Source organism: Beauveria bassiana, assembly GCF_000280675.1.
Source record: "Beauveria bassiana ARSEF 2860 unplaced genomic scaffold BBA_S00010, whole genome shotgun sequence".
NCBI lineage: Eukaryota > Fungi > Ascomycota > Sordariomycetes > Hypocreales > Cordycipitaceae > Beauveria > Beauveria bassiana.
This window is the reverse complement of record NW_007930845.1, coordinates 303,043-323,807: the sequence shown is the minus strand read 5'-3', so window position 1 is coordinate 323,807 and position 20,765 is coordinate 303,043. Positions and strand designations below refer to the sequence as shown.

The following is a 20,765-nucleotide window of genomic DNA, read 5'->3' as shown; positions in this document are numbered from 1 at the left end:
ACGCTACGACTTGAAAGCTGCGATGCTCGATCTTTCGGGCTATCGTTATGACTGGATGAGCGAATACGATGTTGCGGGTGCGTCGTGATGACGCTGCCTTAGCTACTTAAGAGGACGGGCCTCTTCGGCTCCATGTGACCATGTATCCCACCATACTGTGCACACCGGTGGCTTGTGTATGATTCATTGCTCTGTCTAACAGAGCCGGCATTCATTCTCCCTGCATTCTTTTCATCCCCCAATCTTTCATCATCTTTTTATTTTCGTCTCCCGCCGAGGGCGATTGCCCTCGTCGCTTCGGAAGATGAAGTCGATATATACGACGGCCAGAGCGTTTGCCAGTTGCAACGCCGCTTCAATCTCTACAGGACTTTTCTTGTTTGGTTTAAAAAAAAACATGGGGCGTGAATTGGCGAAGAATAATTTATCTTGTTGCGTTTTGGTTTTTTCAACAGGGTCTCATCCCCCCCACAAAAATGGAGTAAGTGGTGAGAGCTGCATCATCGACCATATCGAGAGAGAGGGAGGCGGCGAGTCAATGTGAAAAGGAGGATGATACTCGGAGTCGAGGTGTGAAGCAAGGGAAAAAAATTGTTTTGTAGGGCTGTATATACCCAAAACGTGTTTACCAAAGGAGGGTTCGGGCCGCTGGGCTGCTTCTGTTATATAAGGCGGCATGAAGTGGGACATTGGGCAGATTCATACTTTAATCATCCAGATGGCGGCCAGCTTGGCAGCCAGTTATGTATTGATCGACTATATTGATCGAAGCCATTGCGTATGCACATGGCAGGGGAGCATGTGACAGTGGTTGGCTGCAGCTGTGATGTGATGATGAGTGTGGTGATGGATGGCGTGGCTTTGTGCGACTAGGGGTTGTTTATCTTGACGACGACTTGTTTGAGAAACGCCCACATGAAAGTAATTGGAGCAGGCCGAGTCCAAAGGTGCATGTATTAAGAGGAATGTGTAGATTTCTGCCACGTGGGAATGCATAAAGATGGACGCCAAGGTTGTGTGGTTCCTGGCGCGTGTGGGTGGTGCCGGAGAGGCTAGGGAGGGAGGGCCCGGAGGGGGAATGGCTGCATGTGAATCGGAAGAGATGTGACCATCTTGGTATATATATGTATGTGCATAAATCGATAATTAGCCAACATTTAGTTTTCGACATGATGGATCAACTTTTTCTTTCTTTCCAACTTTTCTTTCATGAACTTGATGTTGTTGCCGTTTAAAGAATAAGGCCTGCGGAGTCCCCCCCCCCCCCCCGGCCCGGCGGAGTTGCGGAGTTGGAGCTGCGGACTTGGGGCTTAACGGGGATCCGGGCTCTGGAGTTAACGGGCTGCTGCTCGGCGAGCCAAACAGGCGATTTGGTCGTCTAGGGCTGAATGTTGGTTTGTCAGCTCGTTCGATTCCCCCAGCTAATTGTAAGCACATGCTGGCAAGGTGAATAGAGAGAGGGGAAAAACTGGTGGAAAAGTTTATCGCTTGAGGGACAGACAAGAATAACACGTCACCACCGTTGGCCTAATAATAAACGGATACGTTTATACTTTTTCTGTTTGTGTGCTGCGGACATTTGGAGCATTGCTGGGTGACGCAAGTTTCCAGTCTTCCTCGGCCGTTGTTCAGTTCATCTATTTTTTTACATTCTTTCATAACCACGTTACTTTGATCTTTACTGATTTTCCTGGACAAGAACCCCCGCCTCCTCCAAGTTGAGGCTCAAGACCGCAAACAAGCACAAGGTCACCGCCGCCACCACCACCAAAAGAATAGCGGGGCCACCCCTCCGTCGCTGACAGCCCGTCTCGACACTGTCTTTCCCAAAGGGACAGGCTGAACGGTTACGACTTGGAGGCTTGAACCTTTTTCCCAGAAAAGCCAATATACGTCTTTTCCTTCTCCGCTCCGACAAACAACCTGGCGCATTGCCGAAGAAACAAATTCATCTCCCTCCCTGTCACCCCGTCCCGCTCCGGACCTTTTTTTTTTCTGACACCGTCCATCATGGACTCGTTTGGCATCGACCCCCTCATCAACAACAGCATGACGACCAAGATTGACACGGCCTCGTCGCTCAGCTCCCGCCAAAAGAGCTGCAACGCTTGCGTCCGCGGCAAGCGCCGCTGCGACAAGCGCACACCGCGGTGCACGCGCTGCGCGGCCAAGGGCCTCGACTGCGTCTACCACAAGATGCCCCCGTCGTCGTCGTCGACGACGACGACGGCGCAGAACAGCAGCTGCGGCGGCAGGACGCCGCAGCTCACGCCGGGGCAGTCCACCACTGGCAGCGCGTCACCCGAGATGGCAGATGTGCCCGACTTTGACATGGGCTTCGACTATGAGAGCCTCGGCACGGAGACGAGCCCTGAGAGCCTGTGCCATAACGTGCCGGACCATCTTCCTCTGCAGCAGGACCATCACCCTCATCATCAGCATCATCATCATCAGCAGCAGCAGCAGCAGCAGCATAGCAGCGCCAACCCTTTACATCTCGGCCCGGGCTTGGACTTTGACATGGTTGATTTCATGAACTCGGCGCCGCCGCCCACCACCACCACCACCCACGACCCCACGCTAGGCGGCGCCGCCGCGACCGCTGCGAATAACAACTTCTTTGCGAACCTATTCGAGAGCATCAACGCTGACACCACTACCGCCTCCTCCAAGCTCGACATACCTCCTGTCCCATACATCAGCACCGCGCTCGTCGCGCAGCCTCCCAAGACGCCCGTCCGGGACCTCTCTTTGCTGCAGCGGCCCCTGGTCTGCGTGGGCATCACTGACTCCCTCGCCGTGCACGATCCGCGGTCCTGGATGGGCTACACGCTCGCGGCGCTGAAATCGATGCACGACACGTTTGCGCGCACGCAGGCGCTTCCCTTTTTACACCCGCGCCTCTGGGCCACGCGCCTCCCCAAACCCATCCTCGACGTCTTTGCCGCCGCCACGGCGTATGCGCACCGCAGCCCGCACAACCGCGCCTGGATCATGAAGCTGCTCTCCGACACGGCCATCAGCGTGCACCGCGACGGCGAGAGCGCGGACTCGCCGCGGGACAAGCTCGCAAGGGTGCAGGCGCTCGTGATTCTGGACTCGATGCGCGTGTTTGACGGGGACGTTGGGCTGCGCGCCGCGGCGGAGCGCGAGGCGCACGTGCTGGGCGCGTGGATCGGCGAGCTCCAGCAGGTGGTGGAGGCGCTCGAGGCCGAAGCCGCGGCGGCGGCGGCGGCGGCGACAGTGGACCCGTACGTGCCGTCGCGGGAGAGGCCGCCAAAGTCGTGGGACGCGTGGATCTTGCTGGAGAGCGCGCGCAGGACGCTCATGTTTTCTTGCGCCTTTGTCTGCATCAACAAGCTGCTCAAGAATATCGACGTCGGCCAGGCCATGTGGCAGAATCTGCGCTTCACGGCCAGCAGGCACCTGTGGGAGGCGCCGTCGTCGGTCGAGTTTTTCCGCGCCTGGCGCGACAAGCCGCAGTACTATATCAGGGATTTTGAGTTTAAGGATTTCTGGTCGTATGCGCGTGCGGACGACATGGATGAGTTTACAAAGATTATGCTAATGCCGTAAGTCTTTTTCTTTAAGAAGATTGGCGAGCGACTGCTAACAAGAGAATAGGCAAATTGGAATGGATACCTTGGAGCACTTTATGGCCGGAGAGGATCTCTCGCATGTGCCTGCGGCGTAAAGAATTCAACGTCTGGATGGCAAATAGCAGCTGACTGATGTTTTTTGTTGGCTGCGCTGTATTACATTGTTGTCGTTTGCTGCACATAATCTTGTCAAATATTTGTATAGGCGTTCTGGTGGCGTTGGGCGGACTCGCTCTTGGGCAGAGCGTATTACGAAACGGGACGTGTACACTGGATGATACAACTCCTACTCACTATTTGATTGTTAATTATACTACGAACTTTGCGGTTACTGTTAGGGGCATTTCGATGTTGTGATTGCCATTGCCGTGGTATTGTTCCTCAGACACCCGCCACTCGCCACTGACAGCCCCGGTCCCGTGCGGAGGAGGTTGCAGCAGTCTACTTGAGCTACCATGTGGATGTGTGAGGGCTGCACTAAGTAGTTAGTCGAAGCTGACACAACGGGCCTTGCCGTCACCAATGTAACAATCGTGGGCAAAAGTGTGGTAACAGCACTTCCTCGTTTCTGCACACATCACTCCTCTACTGTCGATGCTCCTGTGCATGCTACACGAAAAGTCTTTGCAACGCTCGTTCTTTGTCTTGACATCGAGGCCTACTTATACAATGGCTCAACCCGTTGCGGGCGGATCCGGCGCCAGCAAGTCCGGCGCCAGCGTATCCACGCCATGAACGCCGTTCCGCGTCTGCTCCTGTAGCACCGTGACGCCCTCGCGGACCATTTCCGCGATATAAGTCAGCTCCTTGATGGAGCTGTCGACGCAGTTGCGAAACAGGCCGTCGATGCTGTATTGGTAGTCGGGCCGCCGATCCATCGAGGCGAGCCTGTGCGCGTTGTAGTCATGCTCGGCCATGGGGAGGCGCGAGCGCCGTTCAGCGAGGTTGTGGAGGAGATCGTTGTGCTCTGGATCGTGCGGTCGCATGTACGCGGGCTCGCCCGAGGAGAGGCGGGGCTGGCGAACGCCGGTGACCACCTCGACGAAGCGCTGGGAGACGAAACGGCCGAGCCCCGAGGGGTCGGCGTAGTCAAAGTCGTAAGAGTGAGGTAGGCCGGCGCCGATCAAGACCTTGTAGTTGAGGTAGGAGCAGCGGCAGATGCGCAGCTTTGGCATCAGAGCGCGGAATCGCATCGCCATCCACAGACGCTCGCCGGGATCTTGGTTGGGGAGCCCGACCCAGAGATGCATATCTGAATTCGTATTCTCCGTCAAAGACTGCTGCGTCATGATACAAACATTCGTCATGTGCAGCTCCTCTAGCGACGGCCCAAAGGCGGCCGCAATGCGCAGCAGATCCTCTGGCAGTATCATGATGTTCTTGAGCTCCAGATAGGCAGGCTTAGGTAGGGTCAGTTGGGCGCCAGGGCCCGGGAACCGCTTCTCCAGCCACTGGGCACGGTCCATGTTGTCGAGCGTCGTCAGCTGCAACGTGCCGTCCTCGGACCGGACCATGTTCGAGCCCGCCAGGCAGAGCGACTTGAGCCGCGCCGCGTGCCAGATCATGTTCCACATGGCGACGCCAAACACGGTAGCAGAAAAGGACCCGGCGCCGAGGCGGCGGACGACAAGGACGAGCGTCTCAACAGACGGGAGAAGCGCTTGCATGTTCATAACATCCGAGGGGTTCATCCAGAGCTCGCATAGGGTGTCATCCGCGACGCCGTCGACGACGAGCGCCGCGAGCGCGGTCGAGTCCTCGTCAGGCCGCTGGGCAAGGGCCTTGAGCGCGTTGGCGAGGACACGCGTGGCGGCGCTGCACTGCACGCCCATGACGGGGAATGGGAGGCAGATGCGCGCGCGGTCAACGTCGCGACAGTAAAAGAGCATCTCGGCGGTAGCCTGATAGAAGTCGTGCTCCGTAAACGCCGTCTCGCTAAAGGAGTACTTGTGCCGCAAGGCACGGCAAAAGGCGTCCATGCTTGGGAGGCTCTGCAGCAGCGTGCTCAGCGTCTCAACTTCGTCTACGGGTCCATGGTCAGTTTACAGCGCAAAGGGTAAGGCAAAGATCACGGGGGTTCCATCCTACAGTCATCTCGCAAGACAGTCATGTCAATGTGAAGGGCCTTGCAGCGATGGCCTATCGTCTGCAGGCCTTCTGGGCGAGGCTTGGAGTGCTTGGAGTGCTTGTTGAGACGGGTCGAGTCTAGGTTAAGTGTGCGGCAGCCGATGGGCCGCAGGAGGTGGTTGAAGTCGCGGCAGACGAGCCGCGTGGTCAGGACGTCATTTTTGGCGGCCGTGTGTGCAAAGACTAGCACAATCTCTTCGACAAGCTCGCGGGGGAGCCGGTTCATCATCGATGGTGTCTCGTCAAGGGCTGACTTCCACGCGCCCTCTTCCGGTATCGTCTTGACCAGTGGCCGAAACAGTGGATGGCATGTGGTTGATGATTGTTGGTTGATGGTTCCTCGAAGCGTGAAGCTTGAAGCTTGAATCTCAGGGATCGGGGTCCAACAATGGCGGTTGGCGCTAGCTGGGGTGGAGAGTTGGCGGGTGCAACCTTGTCAAAGCCAGAGGCACGAGCAGCCAGCTGAAGCAACCGAGGAACAAGGTCAGTTGGAGGGTCAATCAGTTGGTAACTAAATATTAAAGCATCTGGATTACGGGCGATGGAAAATTGCTGCCTACCTATACAGCCAAGGGAAGCTGCTGCTGTACCCTTCACGTGATGGCATTTATCGAAGCGCCATGTACTCTCCGAAGGGAGTAAAACGTGCGACAGAGTATCTCATATTGGACTCTTGTGTAGGTGAAAAAGAAAGAGAAAGTATTGTGTGATAGGCGTCTAGTTTCTCGCAAGTGATGCGAAAAATAGAGCGTTGTGTCATGGACAGGATAGTTGCCCGCGTAACTGGGTACAAGCACAGGACACCAGCAGTAATAGAAGGCACAGTGCCGGCGAATATTGATCTTTTGTATTCCTGTGTAATTTCACATATTCGTGCGAACCCTAATCTGCTCGCCGTGAATGTCAGCTGTTCACTGCATGGTGCAACGTCGGAGCGGCACGGTCATGCACAGCGGTTGTGCAGGGTGACATGTCGGGAGGCGTTGATTTTACTGTCTGGCGATACGGATACAACTGCATCAGGTGACGGTTGATTAATCAAGACTCGTATTGTATATAGTATCAAGGAGGCTTTTTGCCGATGCCGGTGCTTGAGTAGCAGTATGCCCATGCACGGAAGTGGTGGGATAAGAGGCATGGCTACGGTCGACGTTGGCTGCCAAACTGGGCAGGTGGTGGCGGGCGTTTTAGGGTGTTTCATCCGCAAATACGGAGTAGCTGCAACATGTTTACTTTCGTCCATTCAAGAGTAGGTACTCCGTACTGAGGACAATCAACTTGTGACGGTTTGTGATGGTAACGATTGAGGTCTGGTGGCTTAGGTGGCTGGGGAAGGAGGCTGGAGGTCAACGCCACAGTTGAATAGTTGATCGTTGGCCAGGTGGCCAATCCATGGAAATCAGGCCGCATACTCTGTACTTTCCGTCATCAACATGGGGCTACGGTGCTGCGGAGGCACTTGCAATGCGTGAGACCATGTTGTCACTTATCGGTGGGCCAGTGGGCATAACATTATTGTTGCGACTGCATTGTGTAACCAGTGCGACGCATTCCAGTCTGACGAGTGTTGCAGTGCTGGGGCATGACACTGCAATGCGACACGGACATGTTGTCGTGAAAGAGATGTCGTAGAGGCTACGGAAGAGAGACGAGAAAATTCAAAGACTAGGTTGATGCATGTTCAAGAGAATTATCATGTAGAGGAAAAAGGAAAGAGGCTGTAAAATCATGACGATGCGAGAGTTTGGGCTATGACGGAAGCCGACGCGGATCCCAGTAATTGGGGCCGAATTGGAGGCCCCAGTGGCAATGACGATGGGGGCAGGGGGAACAAAAGGGAGTGAAAGTGCCTACCTAATAAGTTACTAAGTTATGGATGAAAAGGAAATTGAGAGAAGAGCCCTGTCGTCCTGGCAAGTTACAGCATCCATCAATTACTCGCACAGATTGCTCCGCATGGCTCAGTAAAGAACGCTAAAACCGTTCAATAACGAACGGGCTCGAACGCCTCAAGCACCGCACAGGTGTCAGGCACTGACACTGCAGTAGGCCCTCACCAGTCACCACCACGTAAGCAATACTGGCAATACTGGCAAGGCTGCACAGGGATGGACAGGTGGATTCTTATCATCAATATCGGTGTATATTCGTAATTAATTGCATGCGTCATGTTTGCAACTAACCCTGCAATATTTGAATGGCCACATAAGAAATAATATCAACGGTGGTGGGTGGCAACGGAGTGGCCCGTCGTGTGCAAACAGGCCTGACAAGACTCGACTTAGCGCCGTCTTGGCAGCCCCCAACAACATGCTGTGAGTTCTGTGGCCAGAATGATACAGGCTTGAACTGACGGAGCATCATCATACAGGCGGTTTGTTTTTTCTTCTTTTTGTGAATTCTTTAGCGGCCCAATGTTACCTGGGTTGCATCATGTAACATGTACCTGCTGGCCCATCCGGCAACAGGCTTGGCAAATCTCATTCAACGTGATGCATTATTATTTACAACTACAGGTTACCCAACCGCTTTTCCTCCGCCCTCTCTCTGCCAGCCACATGCTGGCTGACGCTAACAACGAAGCTATCCCGACTAGGTAGGCAAGCCCCAAGATATGTTACGCTAGTTAATCATCAGTACAGAAGCATTATTTATCATCATCGTCAACAGCGCACCAAAAAGATAGCGCCACAGGCCCCTGCTACCAGTAGCCCCGGCGACTAGCGCCCATTCTCCTCTTGGCTTCCCCAGTTATAAACCCTGCCACTTCGGCCAGCTCTTGCCGTCCACCTCCGCCGACCACGAGTTCTGCCGCTGCTGCCCAGCCCACGCCTGTTTTTTTTTTTTTCCTGGTTGTTAACTGGCAAAAGCCCTCTCGTCATCCCGGCCTCTTCTGCCTCACCTCTCTTTCTTCTTTTCCCTCCCCCCCAACCCACTTCTGCTTCTGCTTCACCATCTGCCCGTCTGCTTGTCGGTCGCTTCAATAACTCTTTACTTGTATATTCATACCCCGTCCTTTCACAAGGTAATTAATTGTCTTCCATTCACCCAGATTGACCCTTCGCCACGGCCTCCTGCCGTTTGCGCCCGTCATCCTCTCGGCTTCTGATTACCGCCCGTCGCTAACCTCACATTCTCTCGCCACAGGTCATTCACAACCTTTCACATATTCACAATGTTCGCCAAGGCCCTCATCTTCGCTCTCGCCACTGCTGGTGCTGTTACCGCCCAGGCCCAGGTTCAGAATTACACCAGCTCGCTCGACATGCAGCTTGACCCCAACCAGGCCACTGCTCAGGAACGCGGTAGGCTTGCCATCTCCACGCTCATGGCAAACCCATTAACACGTGCTGACCTGGCTTCCATCTAGCCCAGTGGTGCAGCGCCGAGACCAACAGTTGCTCGCAGCTCTGCGGTAACACCGAGTCTAAGAACGACTGCTCTGCTGTAAGTTGTGCTGCTATTCAGACCTCGCCCCCTCAGCGAAATCGCCGATGGCTTTTCTAACCTGGCTTCACAGACTGACCTCAAGTACAACTGCCTCTGCTCCAACGGCAGCGCTCCTGGACTCCAGTACTATTCCCAGACGATGCCTACCTTTATCTGCCAGAAGCTCTTTGATCTCTGCAACACCAACAACGTCGGCAATGCCAGAAACCAAGAGGCCTGCAAAACCAACATCATGTCGCACTGCGGTACCCTGGACCCTACTAAGGCCTCCACGGGCGGCTCCAGCAGCAGCAGCACTTCCGGCTCCTCCTCCACTGGCTCCTCCAAGCCTACCAGCACTGCCGGTGACAGCGGTTCCGCCTCGACGACTAGCAGCAGCAGGGCCATTGCCGCTCCCACCATGGCCGCCGGCCAGGGTATCGCCGCCGCTGCCGCCGCCGTCGGTGTCTTTGCTTATCTCATTTAAGCTTTGCGATTTGCAACCAATGCTGAGCAGCATGGCTTGGCTCGGGGGTTGATTATGCCGGCCCCATCACCAGTTCACTTCTCTGTACCGATTACCAAACCAGTACGCCTTTCAGCCTTGACGATTTATTTCATCGACGACACAATACCTTGACGAACCAAAAAAAAAATGACGGAATGATGAGAGGGCTGGGGATATGTCTGGTGAGCCCTAGGCTCGAGCTATCACACTGCGCCTGGTTGCACTATACTGCACCATTTCTCTCGAGCCCTTAGATGAGGCAAGGATATGAGTCAGCTTAGTACAGCAAAGGGAGGCCACGAGGTTGGAGAGTCGAATCTTATTATTCTGTTTCTGCGGGCGTGTTTTTTTCTCATGATTCCATAGCAAAGGCGAAGGGAGTAGGCAGACACTCTTAATTAATTTAGAATTACCATACCACCGTTTACAATTGTTGCAATGTGAAGCTAAATATCTATTGTCTGATAGTTGTAGTAAAAACCTTGCCTAATCTGGATTTGCTGGAGATGATTGACAAACCACTGTGGGGGTGCTTGTCGATCGCCACGCTACCATCACGACCTCCAGCCAGCTTTACGACATGCATGTGGCTGAGCCAAGCCGAGTGCACCCAAAATGTCAGACTTGATTTGCATGGCACAGACATTTTTACAGCATTCAATTTGTAGCTGGTCAAGTCAACAACGTTCTCGATCCTGTCTTGATACCATTGATATCATTGATCTTGTCTTTGTTCAACGATTATCTTGATCTTGTCGTTTATTCCATCGATGTCCTTGATCTTGCCTTTTTTTTCTTTTTTTCCCAAATCAACGTCCTTGATCTTTTACCCATTCAATCAACGCCCTTGTACCTTGTATTCATATTCAATCACAAGATTACCCCCTTCTTCAGATTCTATACTGCGCCAGCTGTCGTCGCTATTAAACATTCTCTTCTCGTGTCGTTTCTGTCGTTTTAATTATCTCTTCTCCACAGAATGTTCAACCACACAACCCTCCTAATCACTCTCATCGCCATCTAGCGCCTCGTCCGGCTCCTCCCTCTGCGGCCTCTCCTCCAGCGCATCCTGCGTCTCCTCACTACTGTCCCTCCCTTCTCCACCCTCGTCCTCCTCGTCCTCCTCGTCCTCGTCCTCCTCTTCTTCTTCTTCCTCATCTTCTTCCTCTTCCTCCTTCTCATCTTCATCCGTTTCCTCTACCGCATCCTCGTCGGCGTCCGTCGTCTCCTCCGGCGCGGGCGACGCATCCACGCGCGCCTTTTTCGACCGTGGCGCCTTGTCACCGTCACCATTTGACGCCGCCGCTTTCGAAGCGGTCGTTGCAGCAGTAGCAGCAGCAGCAGCAGCAGCAGCGGTAGACGTGTCGCCGCCAGCCATGTCGGTGTCGTCTTCGTCTTCGTTGGCGCCGGTTGGCTTGGTGGCCGCCTTGACTTTTTGGCGGTAGGTGTTGCGCTTGTCCGTCTGTATGGCGTTGAATTCTGAAGCAGCGCGTCAGTAAAAAAAAGAAGAAGAAAAAGGCACCCTTCCTGCGATTCGGAATCAACCCAATATGATAGTTGAGGCGTGCGTGTACATCGTTCTCGTTTCTGTGTAGTACTCCTTCCAGTACAGTTGTTCTGTGGACAACGTTCTCGTGGCGGGGAGCTTCTTTCCATCTCGGGGCAAACGTACTCGCAAATTCAGCCTCAAGCGGCTCCTTTAAGAAATCAAACTCAATTTCCTCTAGTGCTTTAAACACATCTGCCGGCATAATTGTCTTTTTGTTCGCATTGAGCGTAATCTCATTCGCACTGTTGTCCATCTCATTAGCCGTTGGCGTCCCTCCTTTGTTCAGCATCCCACCGAGATAGAAGAAGGGTCATACTGCGCCGCAAGATAGCTGATAAACACGGTCGTGCTCTTGCTCATCGCCATAATTGCGTTTGCTTGGATTTGCGTGTTGGCCGGTAGCACGCCCTTGGCCAGCCGCGTGATGATGGACTTGGGCAACGTCAGGTCCTCAATCGTAATCTTGTCGTTCTCCACCGCCGCCGTCTCTTTGCCCTTTTTGTTGCCCGTTGATCCTTCAGTTATAGACTTTTCGCGGTCCGCTTGCGTCGTCGCTGTCGACAGGATAGAGTCGTCGACGATGTTTGTTTGTGATGTGTCATCGGCGCCGGCGGCGAGGGCCGAGACGTCGCCCTTATGCGCGTCTGATTTGCGAGTCGGCATTATGCGTCTATGTATCTGCGTGGATGCGAATCTTTGTGATTGCTGTCGAGTTCCGTGTGTGTATGAGCCTCTTTTAGACGCGGAAGCTCTTCCCCAATCGAAGTCGTCGTTGTGAGTGATGGGAGCGCCACAAGTTGCCAGGAGTTGCTGGTAGTCGTCGTTTATTGTCCTATCAAATCTTTCGGTCCCGGTACATCAGTCATCTGATAATGGTAAAGGTAGACGACAGTCAATCCGGACGTAGTAAGGCTGGGCAAAATGTAAAAACCGGTGCCTTTGCAAAGCCCAATTCGTTTGGCGGCGCGTGTCTGTCACCCGAGGGGACGCGTTTTTGCCAGCCGACTCCACATTTTCGCATTGTCTGACCACCACGCGTAAAGTGGTTCAAGTCACCTCGGCCGACGCAATGACAGAACCGGGCCTTGTATCATTTGCATGAAACAGAAAGAAGGTCGTTCGTCGCTGCATAATGAACAACTATTCAGATGAAAGTTTCTACATCAGACGATAATGCTATACTCGGAACCAGTTAGCCAAACGCGGGGTGCATCCATGCCATGTTCCACTACAGCCTCATGCTGTCAGACATATTACATGCATATAACACAACGTCATGGGTCAATGTCGAGGTTACGCAGCTGCTCACATATCAAAGCAAGCCCTATACGCCACTCTCATCATAATTTCCACAATAGAGTTGAGCGAGTTTCATTGAAATCTTCTTTCAGCTAGCCGTAGTCTTGCTGACCGTCATGTTCTTCGTACGCATCTGCTCTAAATATACCATGCTGAGCCCTGCTCTAACATGAAGCGGCAAATGCGCTAACCTCATAATCCATGCATGAGGATATTCTTCATACTTTCCAAAACTCCTCCAGGGTATATCCAGCCATTATTTGCATCATATCAATATTCAAAAGAAATGAAAGGCGAATATGTTCCGGCAACAAAAAAGAACAAAGCGAGAAAGCATCGTTGACAAGTCCTGTGTCATGACAGACGTATTCCCCTTTTTTGAGAAGCCCTTGCGCATGGCAGTATGAATAGATTCCCTTGTCCACTCCAGGGGCTCACAAGTCCGAGCGATTAATATATCTGCGTCAGAACCTTGCTTGCACGAGAAAGACCCTGTTCATTGAATCTGGCCTTCCCAAAGTGGTCGCATAACATCGCCTTGAAAGCCAAGGCTATTCGCCGGTACAACAGGCTGAAGATGCAAAGCTGGGTCGCCGACTGACAAGCAGGGTTCAACGTTGTGGATAACGCACCTTACAAAATGAAAGGTCAGGTGGAGGTCATTCAGCATAGTCGCCGTTTCCTAAAAGGAAATGAAGGGGCTTTTAAGACTGCCCAGACACGAGGTTTTCGTGCTATCATAATCCTTTCTCAGCCAATGGCTCGTCCAATTTCAGACTTGTGGACCGGTGGTCGTGGTGAAAGCCCACCAAGAAACATCTCATCGTCAAAGGATGCTCTTGGCGGCTTGATAGGGGTTGAGTAGGCAATGCTGTTTTTTGAGGCCTGGTGCATGGATCGGCTTCGATTTCGAGTAAAGGTCTCGGTAGAGCGGCGTGGCGGCGTGGCGTCTGGCTCACCACGATACCAGTAGTCATGCGAGAGCCCGCGGGAAAGTGATCGTGTGCTCCAAGCACGGTTGTGGCGGACCGTGCCCGACACTGGTGGGTGCTTGACAGGGCGTGTCTGTCGTTTGGGCTGAAGAATGAAAGCATCATCTCCCGGAATAGTGTCGTCAGTCAATCCAGGTCGAGCGTTGGGCGCGCGAGCGACCACCGGTGTGGTAGGACTATCGACGCTGATGCAGGAAGGTGAGATCGGGTGTAATTGCTGATCCTCGGAGAACCGAGACGGCGGCGTGTTATGATAGACGACGATGCTCGCGGATTTGTTGGACGAGACTGAATTGCTGTGTTGATGGGATTGCCCTTGCTCGAGAACATCGGACTGTTCATCCTCTTTGTCGACTTTCCAAGACTGAATTTCTTCCTCGCCAATGGGAGTAATGCCTCTGCGGAAGAAACGTGCCCTGCGCCTCTGAATCTTGTAGCATACCACGACGCCTAGTATGAGAGCCGCAACTCCTGGAATTACCGAGGCGAGAATGATGGTCAGGTTCCTGTCGGTGATGTGAAGGCCGCTCATTATGACTGTGTTTACAATTCTGAATGATGATACTGGATTGTAGTTGGGTAGTGTCAGTCCATGTAGAATGCTGTACAATTTGACCTCTCGCAATATGAAGAGCGGCCAATAAGTACGTCCGATAGTTGAGGAAGAGAAACGATAAATGTGCAAGCGATTGACCGAGATTGATGTTCAACAAGTGCGAGTGGCAGGATGTAAGTGCCTCTTGGTTTGGAAGAGAGTCGACATAAGAAGTGAAAAAAACTGCGACGAGATATCTATAAACAATGGCGGTCAGCATTGTAGTAGTAGCCCTCACCGAAGGCACACTTAGAGGCCAAGGTGAGTAAGTGAGGTCCCGAGCAAAACTGTGGATTTATCGACATGCAAAGAAAATAGGCTTACGGAACGTTGCAGGATGTTGATCAATAAGGCCAAATTTGCCCTGGCAAGCGGACCGAGGCGAGAAGGGCAAGTCCCCGGGATGGGGAGGATGGGGAGGATGGCGTCGTTCTATATACTTGATGAGGGGGCAGAGACAGACTCGTCAAGGCGGACGGGGCGGACCATCGTGGACACCATCTCAACCACTGTCAGCGGGGACGGCAGTAGACGGCAGTAAATAGACGGCAGTGAACGTGCGTGGGCTAGTCAGGACGGGTGCAAGGTACATGTAAAGCACTCCATACTGTCGACAGGTGACAGGCTCATACGAAGCATAACGGAGTACCCAGCAGGCTGATGCTGCACGTCTTGGAGCCGGCGACGGGCCAAGGCAAAAGAGGCTTGGGCGCTCGGTACTGGAAGAGTGGCAGGGGGGGCTCAAACGGTGGAGGAGCAAAGCTGCAGGTGTGCTGTTCTAACGGTGCAAGCGTGACGCACAGGCAGAATGGAAAAGTAATATGGCGTATGGGTTGCAGGCGTTTTGGTGTGGCAATGTGGTCGAAGAGAAAAGCGCCCATATTTTGTGAGGATCAGGGGTGATGACAAGTTAGTGGTGGTGGTGTGGAGGCGCGGGAACTGGTTCAGGGCCACAAAGCCAAGCAAGCCACAGCTCAGCACGTTTCGAGCATCGCATTCTGTCGTAATGCAACCAGTAGACTGCAGTATCTTACTGTATGGCGGTCGGCGGGCAGTGGCCACACGCCATTTTTGGCTTGCCATTTACTCGTCTGAGATTCCGAGTCCTTGCCTGGACTGGTATTTAGTGGCGCGAGTTGTAACAGTGTGAGATGTGACTATTCCGTACTCAGAGTGGTTCCTGTGGTATTGACAATTGTCCGTATTGTCCGCTCCATGTATTTTACGATGCCACCCGCGCAGAAACTTGCTGCAGTTGCACTGGGCATGATTGGAACCACACGCCGGATCTTAGTCTCTCCAAGTCCGTCGACTGTCACCGCCAGTGCTGTTGGGCAGCAGCGGGCGTGTTGTCTGTGATGGACCGGGGTTCACAAGCTGGCCATCATGCAGGCGACCACGTAGCTAGCCCCAGGACTGAGAGTGGCACGGCACTACTCCATCGGCCGCGATACTAGGCCTCCAAGTCAGGAACGAGAAACAGACTCCGCTACGATAATGTCTTTGTGGTGGAGAGATTGCTCTTTCAACCACACTAACCTGGTAGGAGGTGACGGCAACGCGGAATCTTAGCAGGATCATGGCTTGCTTGGTGTGTCCTTCCTTCTCGTCTTGCCTCAGATATTAATAGCTACGAAGATAAGCGCCCAGAGAGAATGTTTCGTAGCTGCGGAGTATATCCGCTCCCTTGAAGACTCCACAATCGGCGCAGCTTGATGGGGAAAGGTGCGATGGGTTGGAACAACTCCTTGCAGTAATTGACAAAAAGCCGGAGACTTGGCTGCAGTGTCAAGTGTCCAGCAGGCGGCAGGTTTGGTGACGCTCCAGCTAAAACTGTGCATGGGTGGGCTATTGATACTCCTCAGAGCGGCGTGCTCTTGACTGATGTTCCGTATCCGTTATGCTGTCCATGACACCCAGTCGATCGAGATGCCAAGGAATGGATATTGTTCTGGAGGCAAACCAAAACTTTGCCATGTTCCATTCGACCAGGATGATGATTTGGAAGCCGAAGCTGGCTATTGCGCCGTGATTCGCGTCGCTGGTGAAGAAAAGGGATCAATGTCTGAGACTAGGCGAAACAAGCCCGGAGAAGTGAGACCGGATTTTCATCCAACCATTTGCCATCTTTGCCAACCCTGGTAAAGAAAAGGTGAAGAAAAAGGAAATATATCGGTCAGTCAAGACCAATGCAAGATGCGTTGTACATGCAAAGTTGTGCGACGGCAGAGCGAGCGATCGAGGGCGATTCGGGTCAAGGCAAACGGATATAATGGGATAACGAACATTTGCGTCAGGTCGCACATGCTGCAAGCCCGGTTCGGGTTGTTCTACGATCAGCCTGATGAACATTGGCTAACATTGACAGTCATGCACTCACGATACGACGGTGTGTGCAACAAAATGCAAGTTAGGGCCTCGAAGCGGCAGCTGGATATCTCAAAGGTCAAATGTGAGCAGTCATTTTATCTAGCTTGGTGGAGGGGCGAGGAAGAAGTGGTGCAAACACAGTGAGATAGCACAGTGAAGTGAAACGGCGTACGGTGCGGCCGTTTGCCAGTGACCTTTGGTAGACGAGCTCGCCATATTGGGTGCATTTGAGCTCGTCTCGAACTAGGTGCCTTTGACACTGTATGAATTGCATTGACAGGTAATTCGGAGTAGCAATATGACACGCCTCTTGAGAGGTCTCGCTCTGAATTGCTTCGCCAGAACGATTGGCGCAAACGGGCTTGCATTAATATTAGGCTTCTTGGGTACGTCAGAGCTAGGCCTGGCAGCCACAGCACAACGCCGGCCAGCTCCACTGTGCCTACACAACTTGAGCGCCTCACCACGACCACCACGACCACTACGATCAACCACGGTCACCACCACGGTCACCACCACGGTCACCAGAGCCACCTCACCAGAGCCACCATTCTGCACCTCGAGCAGCCTCGCCAATCTTGCCCCCCAGGTTTGACACGCTTTGACTCTTTGGTCTAGAGGCGCATGCTTGCTTTCTTTCCTCTTATCTCGTGCTTCTTCGTCTCCCGGTGTTTTCAGAGACATCGCCGTGCGACCCTATTTATCTCAGACATTGCGCACTCACCAGAAGACATCGAGTAACTGCCTCTCAGCTCTACCTTCTCCCAACTCTGTTGCACCACTCGCCCTAATCGATCAGCCACATAGACCGAAGAAGACGCCGGCCAATATGGTCATTCCTTTTGCGTTTGCTACTCTGGCGTCAGGTACAGTGGGTGGCAGCAGACCGTGGTCGCCAACGACACATGGTACATAGGTACGCCAGGTATCAGTTGACTAATAAATGCTCTGTCTTCTCTACAGTGGTGGACTAACCTAGATACAGACCTTGGCCTAGAGGGTCTTCAAAGAGAACAGAAGTAAACTTGTGCATGAATATGCACGCAATTTCAAAGCGACAGCCACTTCGGATTTCCGTATTCGGGGCGCTCAACGGTCAAACAAAGCCTGGTATTACCCGGTCGATTTCGCCCAACCCAACCCATCTTGAGTGACATGATACACTCATCTCCATCACTCGCCATCATGTTACGCAAACTTAGTGAGTTGGTGGAGGTGACAGCTGTGCACCTACATAGTCGACAGCCTTAGCCGCTGGCGTAAAGCTCGCTTTTCCGTGCAGAGTGTTGCTGTGGCTTTTGATCGGCTTCCGCACAAAAACAGTCCTCGCCATCTTTTGGTTTCGCCGACCTCAAATTGGCACACCTCCATAAATGTATTTACGGATCATGATCCATATCCTCGCAACAACACCTCTCTGTCTTCCCCACACCACCCAGGTCACGATTCAACCGAGCGCCACCGCCGCCTCAACAGCTAGTATACGGACTAAACGGCCTGCATGCCCAGGTAGGGCTTGGCTACGGATTACCCCTGGTTGAAATGATCATGTGCAGCATCGCCGACACCATCATGCTGCGGGTCGTCCTGCAGCCTTTGTTTCCCAGAATGTGGACGGAAGTGGAAGTAATGGATCATGCCAACGCTGATTGAGTGTGTGGGGGTGTTTGCGCTCATGGTCGCTTTTACATGATTCGCTCGACAACTTCACCGCAACTTCCTTTTTTAATTAACCAGACCGTTGGTGGTGCGGTTTAGCCCACAAGTCATGCAAGGGCCGATTCGTCTGCAAGGTTGGACTCAATTCCCAAAAGAGACAGTAAGCAGCCCTCCAGTTACCGAAAAGCGCCTCTCCGAACCTGCCGTCGGCTATCACACCTCCAAGGTACGGAATTACACAAAGAGTTTCCTCGTGGCACACAAATCGGGCACGTCATGTCACCTTGCCCGAAATGATTGACCACATCAAAGCACAGCCAAACTAGTCATTTAATTCCAGCCTCGTTGCTAGTCACCACTACTAGTCAAAAACAACACAGCGACGAATAAATGGCTCGCCACCCCTGGCTTTTCAGCTCTTGAAACACTCCAGTGGTCAGCCATGCGGGGAAGCTGCAGGAACCAACCGGTATGACTTGCAGCGGCATGCTTATACATGACGAAAACAAAGTGATGATCCCCAGCTTGCATGTAGCTACCAGTACGTTTATCATTTCGCTCACCAGTGCGAACCAAGACGCGCGCGCGCATTGTTACCTGGGTGATTTCCCGTGTGTCGGGTGCTGACTTTGGCGCCACGAGCGCGGGGACAAATGACAAATACACAAAACTCGATAGTCCCCGATAGCTGAATGTAAGTCCTCAGAGTAGTTTACGAATATAGCAGCCGTCCTCCGGGGTAAAGTTGCGCGCGCGCGTGAGCCCGGCCCTCTCCACAAACTCAAATCCATCATGACTCTTTTTTTGCCCACAGCCGCTCCCGCGCCTACCCAGGGACGGGCCGCTTGGTCGATGCCCAATTGTGTGAGATCAAAAGGAGAGTGTTTCTGATATTTAGCGCAGCATAAAAAGGTGCCTGGTTCAATCGGCAGTTTGGGCACTCAATCTGCTGTACTTGGCTCGATGCTCGCCTCCCAACATTGAAGGTATACCTGATAGAGTTCAGCATGCCGTTCTTTATCAGCTCGCGGACGCTCCATTTCGTTATCAAGCCTGGAGTAAACTACATGCGACAGACGCTCAATGATATGCACGTCTTTGCTTCACAACTTTAGCGGCAGGCAGCATTGGAACAGGGATTGGACGGCTCTCTAACCAGAAACGAGTATAGAACGCAATTATCATGTACAAGCTCTCCAGATCACGCAAGAGATGGTCTCTGCGTAGATGAAGTCCCAGAATGGCCCGATACACATTCGCGTTGTGCCGCTACCCCTGACACAGTCTCGACCCAAAGCTTCACGAACAAGAGGCTCCAATTCTCGGTAACTAATTGATAGGGAGAGACGAAAGAAGCAGTTCATCAGCTCGACGGTCAATGCGCTTTAGACCACGGCATGACCGCCGCTCCCGCGTTGTCCGTGCGTTGAACCCTTTCATCAAACCGCAGTCGAAATCTGGGGATTTGGCTTGCGCGGCGCCTCTTCTGACATGACCTGTTGATAGCCTGCATCAACCCTAGCCGAGCTCAGCAAATTGTTCCTGACACAATCGAAAGAAATCAGCTGCCGCGCGGTGAAGATGCGGTGCAGCGGCCGCAACTATATGCACGGAGCGATTGCGTAGCCTGAATTTGATCACACCGCAATGCCACAATTGCCAAAGGCATAAAGAAAAACGCTGTATCGCAGATCGCAGAAGCCTTACTCACGAGACATGCTCTCTCCATTTCATCATAGTCTGCTGAAACAGGTCGAGACCAGCAGACGTCGAATCACATCAGCCTTTTAGCGCTGTGGGTTGTGCGCCAGGATCCCAAATTGGCAAGCTTCCAGGAGTTATTCGACAAGTAAAGTTACGCGACCTTGTACAGTCAACGAGAGCTGACTCGGTTCCCGAGCGTGGGGCGATGGAAGCTGAGCCAGGAGACGGCAGTCACATCCTCAGACTGGGATTGGCTCAGCATCGAAACGTAGTTTATTCATGCACATACAGTGTGGACATGCGGGACGATCCAACAAAAGGAGAGCAGACGAGACAAAAAAGGTCTAAAAGATTGACTAGTAGAAACCTCTCGACTTAGCACCACTGATTTTGGTTCGATGCTGCAGTAGCACTATGCATGTGGCGTTCTGCTGCAGGACGAACTACTGTTTGAACCAGCGCCTGGGAACTCCAAACTGGCGCAGCGAAAAAGGACAGTTTGCCCCAAAAGAGAAGCAAGGTCTGGCGCCGTATTGTGGTGAACAAATGCACCGCAAAAAAATGGTGCTACTATATGCATGAATGTCTGGCGAGGATAGCAAACTGTAGTTACGAATGACGGCGCCCGCCGGGTGTGCGCATGGCTGAATTCGGAAACAGCCGGACTCTGAAGAGCAAGTGCAAACTCGACTATTCCAGCTGCAAGAAAAAAAAAGAAAAAAAAAAGCAAACAAGCCTCGAAGAAGCAAGCGTGGTTAGCCTGTTTGTTCCTCAGAAACAATAGTGTGGCGTTCTAGTTGATCCGCACCACACGATTCAGGCACGGGGCTACAAATCTTATGCGCCAAGTATTTGGTCTCTTGACCGACAGATGAAAAGAGAACAGTATTTTGGCTAGGTCATACGTCGAGTTTACGTCACAGTACGTCACAAA

The 20,765-nt window shown here is 52.8% G+C and overlaps 5 protein-coding genes across 5 annotated transcripts; 2 read left to right on the top strand and 3 right to left on the bottom strand.

Annotated features, from left to right (window-relative positions):
• Positions 1–2,049: 2,049 nt before the first annotated feature.
• Positions 2,050–3,694, top strand: BBA_04448 (C6 zinc finger domain-containing protein; the record flags this gene model as incomplete). The annotated part of the gene is made up of 2 exons (XM_008599545.1): positions 2,050–3,572; positions 3,625–3,694. 2 exons carry the CDS (start codon positions 2,050–2,052, stop codon positions 3,692–3,694), a joined length of 1,593 nt encoding a protein of 530 aa, XP_008597767.1.
• Positions 3,695–4,273: 579 nt separating this feature from the next.
• Positions 4,274–5,955, bottom strand: BBA_04447 (uncharacterized protein; the record flags this gene model as incomplete). The annotated part of the gene is made up of 2 exons (XM_008599544.1): positions 4,274–5,622; positions 5,688–5,955. 2 exons carry the CDS (start codon positions 5,953–5,955, stop codon positions 4,274–4,276), a joined length of 1,617 nt encoding a protein of 538 aa, XP_008597766.1.
• A 2,946-nt stretch (positions 5,956–8,901) lies between these two features.
• Positions 8,902–9,642, top strand: BBA_04446 (PCI domain-containing protein; the record flags this gene model as incomplete). The annotated part of the gene is made up of 3 exons (XM_008599543.1): positions 8,902–9,031; positions 9,097–9,173; positions 9,247–9,642. 3 exons carry the CDS (start codon positions 8,902–8,904, stop codon positions 9,640–9,642), a joined length of 603 nt encoding a protein of 200 aa, XP_008597765.1.
• Positions 9,643–10,663: 1,021 nt separating this feature from the next.
• On the bottom strand, positions 10,664–11,875 carry BBA_04445 (histone-like transcription factor and archaeal histone; the record flags this gene model as incomplete). Its single annotated transcript, XM_008599542.1, has 3 exons — positions 10,664–11,142; positions 11,336–11,454; positions 11,529–11,875. 3 exons carry the CDS (start codon positions 11,873–11,875, stop codon positions 10,664–10,666), a joined length of 945 nt encoding a protein of 314 aa, XP_008597764.1.
• Positions 11,876–13,261: 1,386 nt separating this feature from the next.
• BBA_04444 (uncharacterized protein) lies at positions 13,262–14,035 on the bottom strand (the record flags this gene model as incomplete). Its single annotated transcript, XM_008599541.1, has 1 exon — positions 13,262–14,035. The coding sequence occupies one exon, from the start codon at positions 14,033–14,035 to the stop codon at positions 13,262–13,264; it is 774 nt and encodes a 257-aa protein (XP_008597763.1).
• Between the last annotated feature and the right edge of the window lie 6,730 nt (positions 14,036–20,765).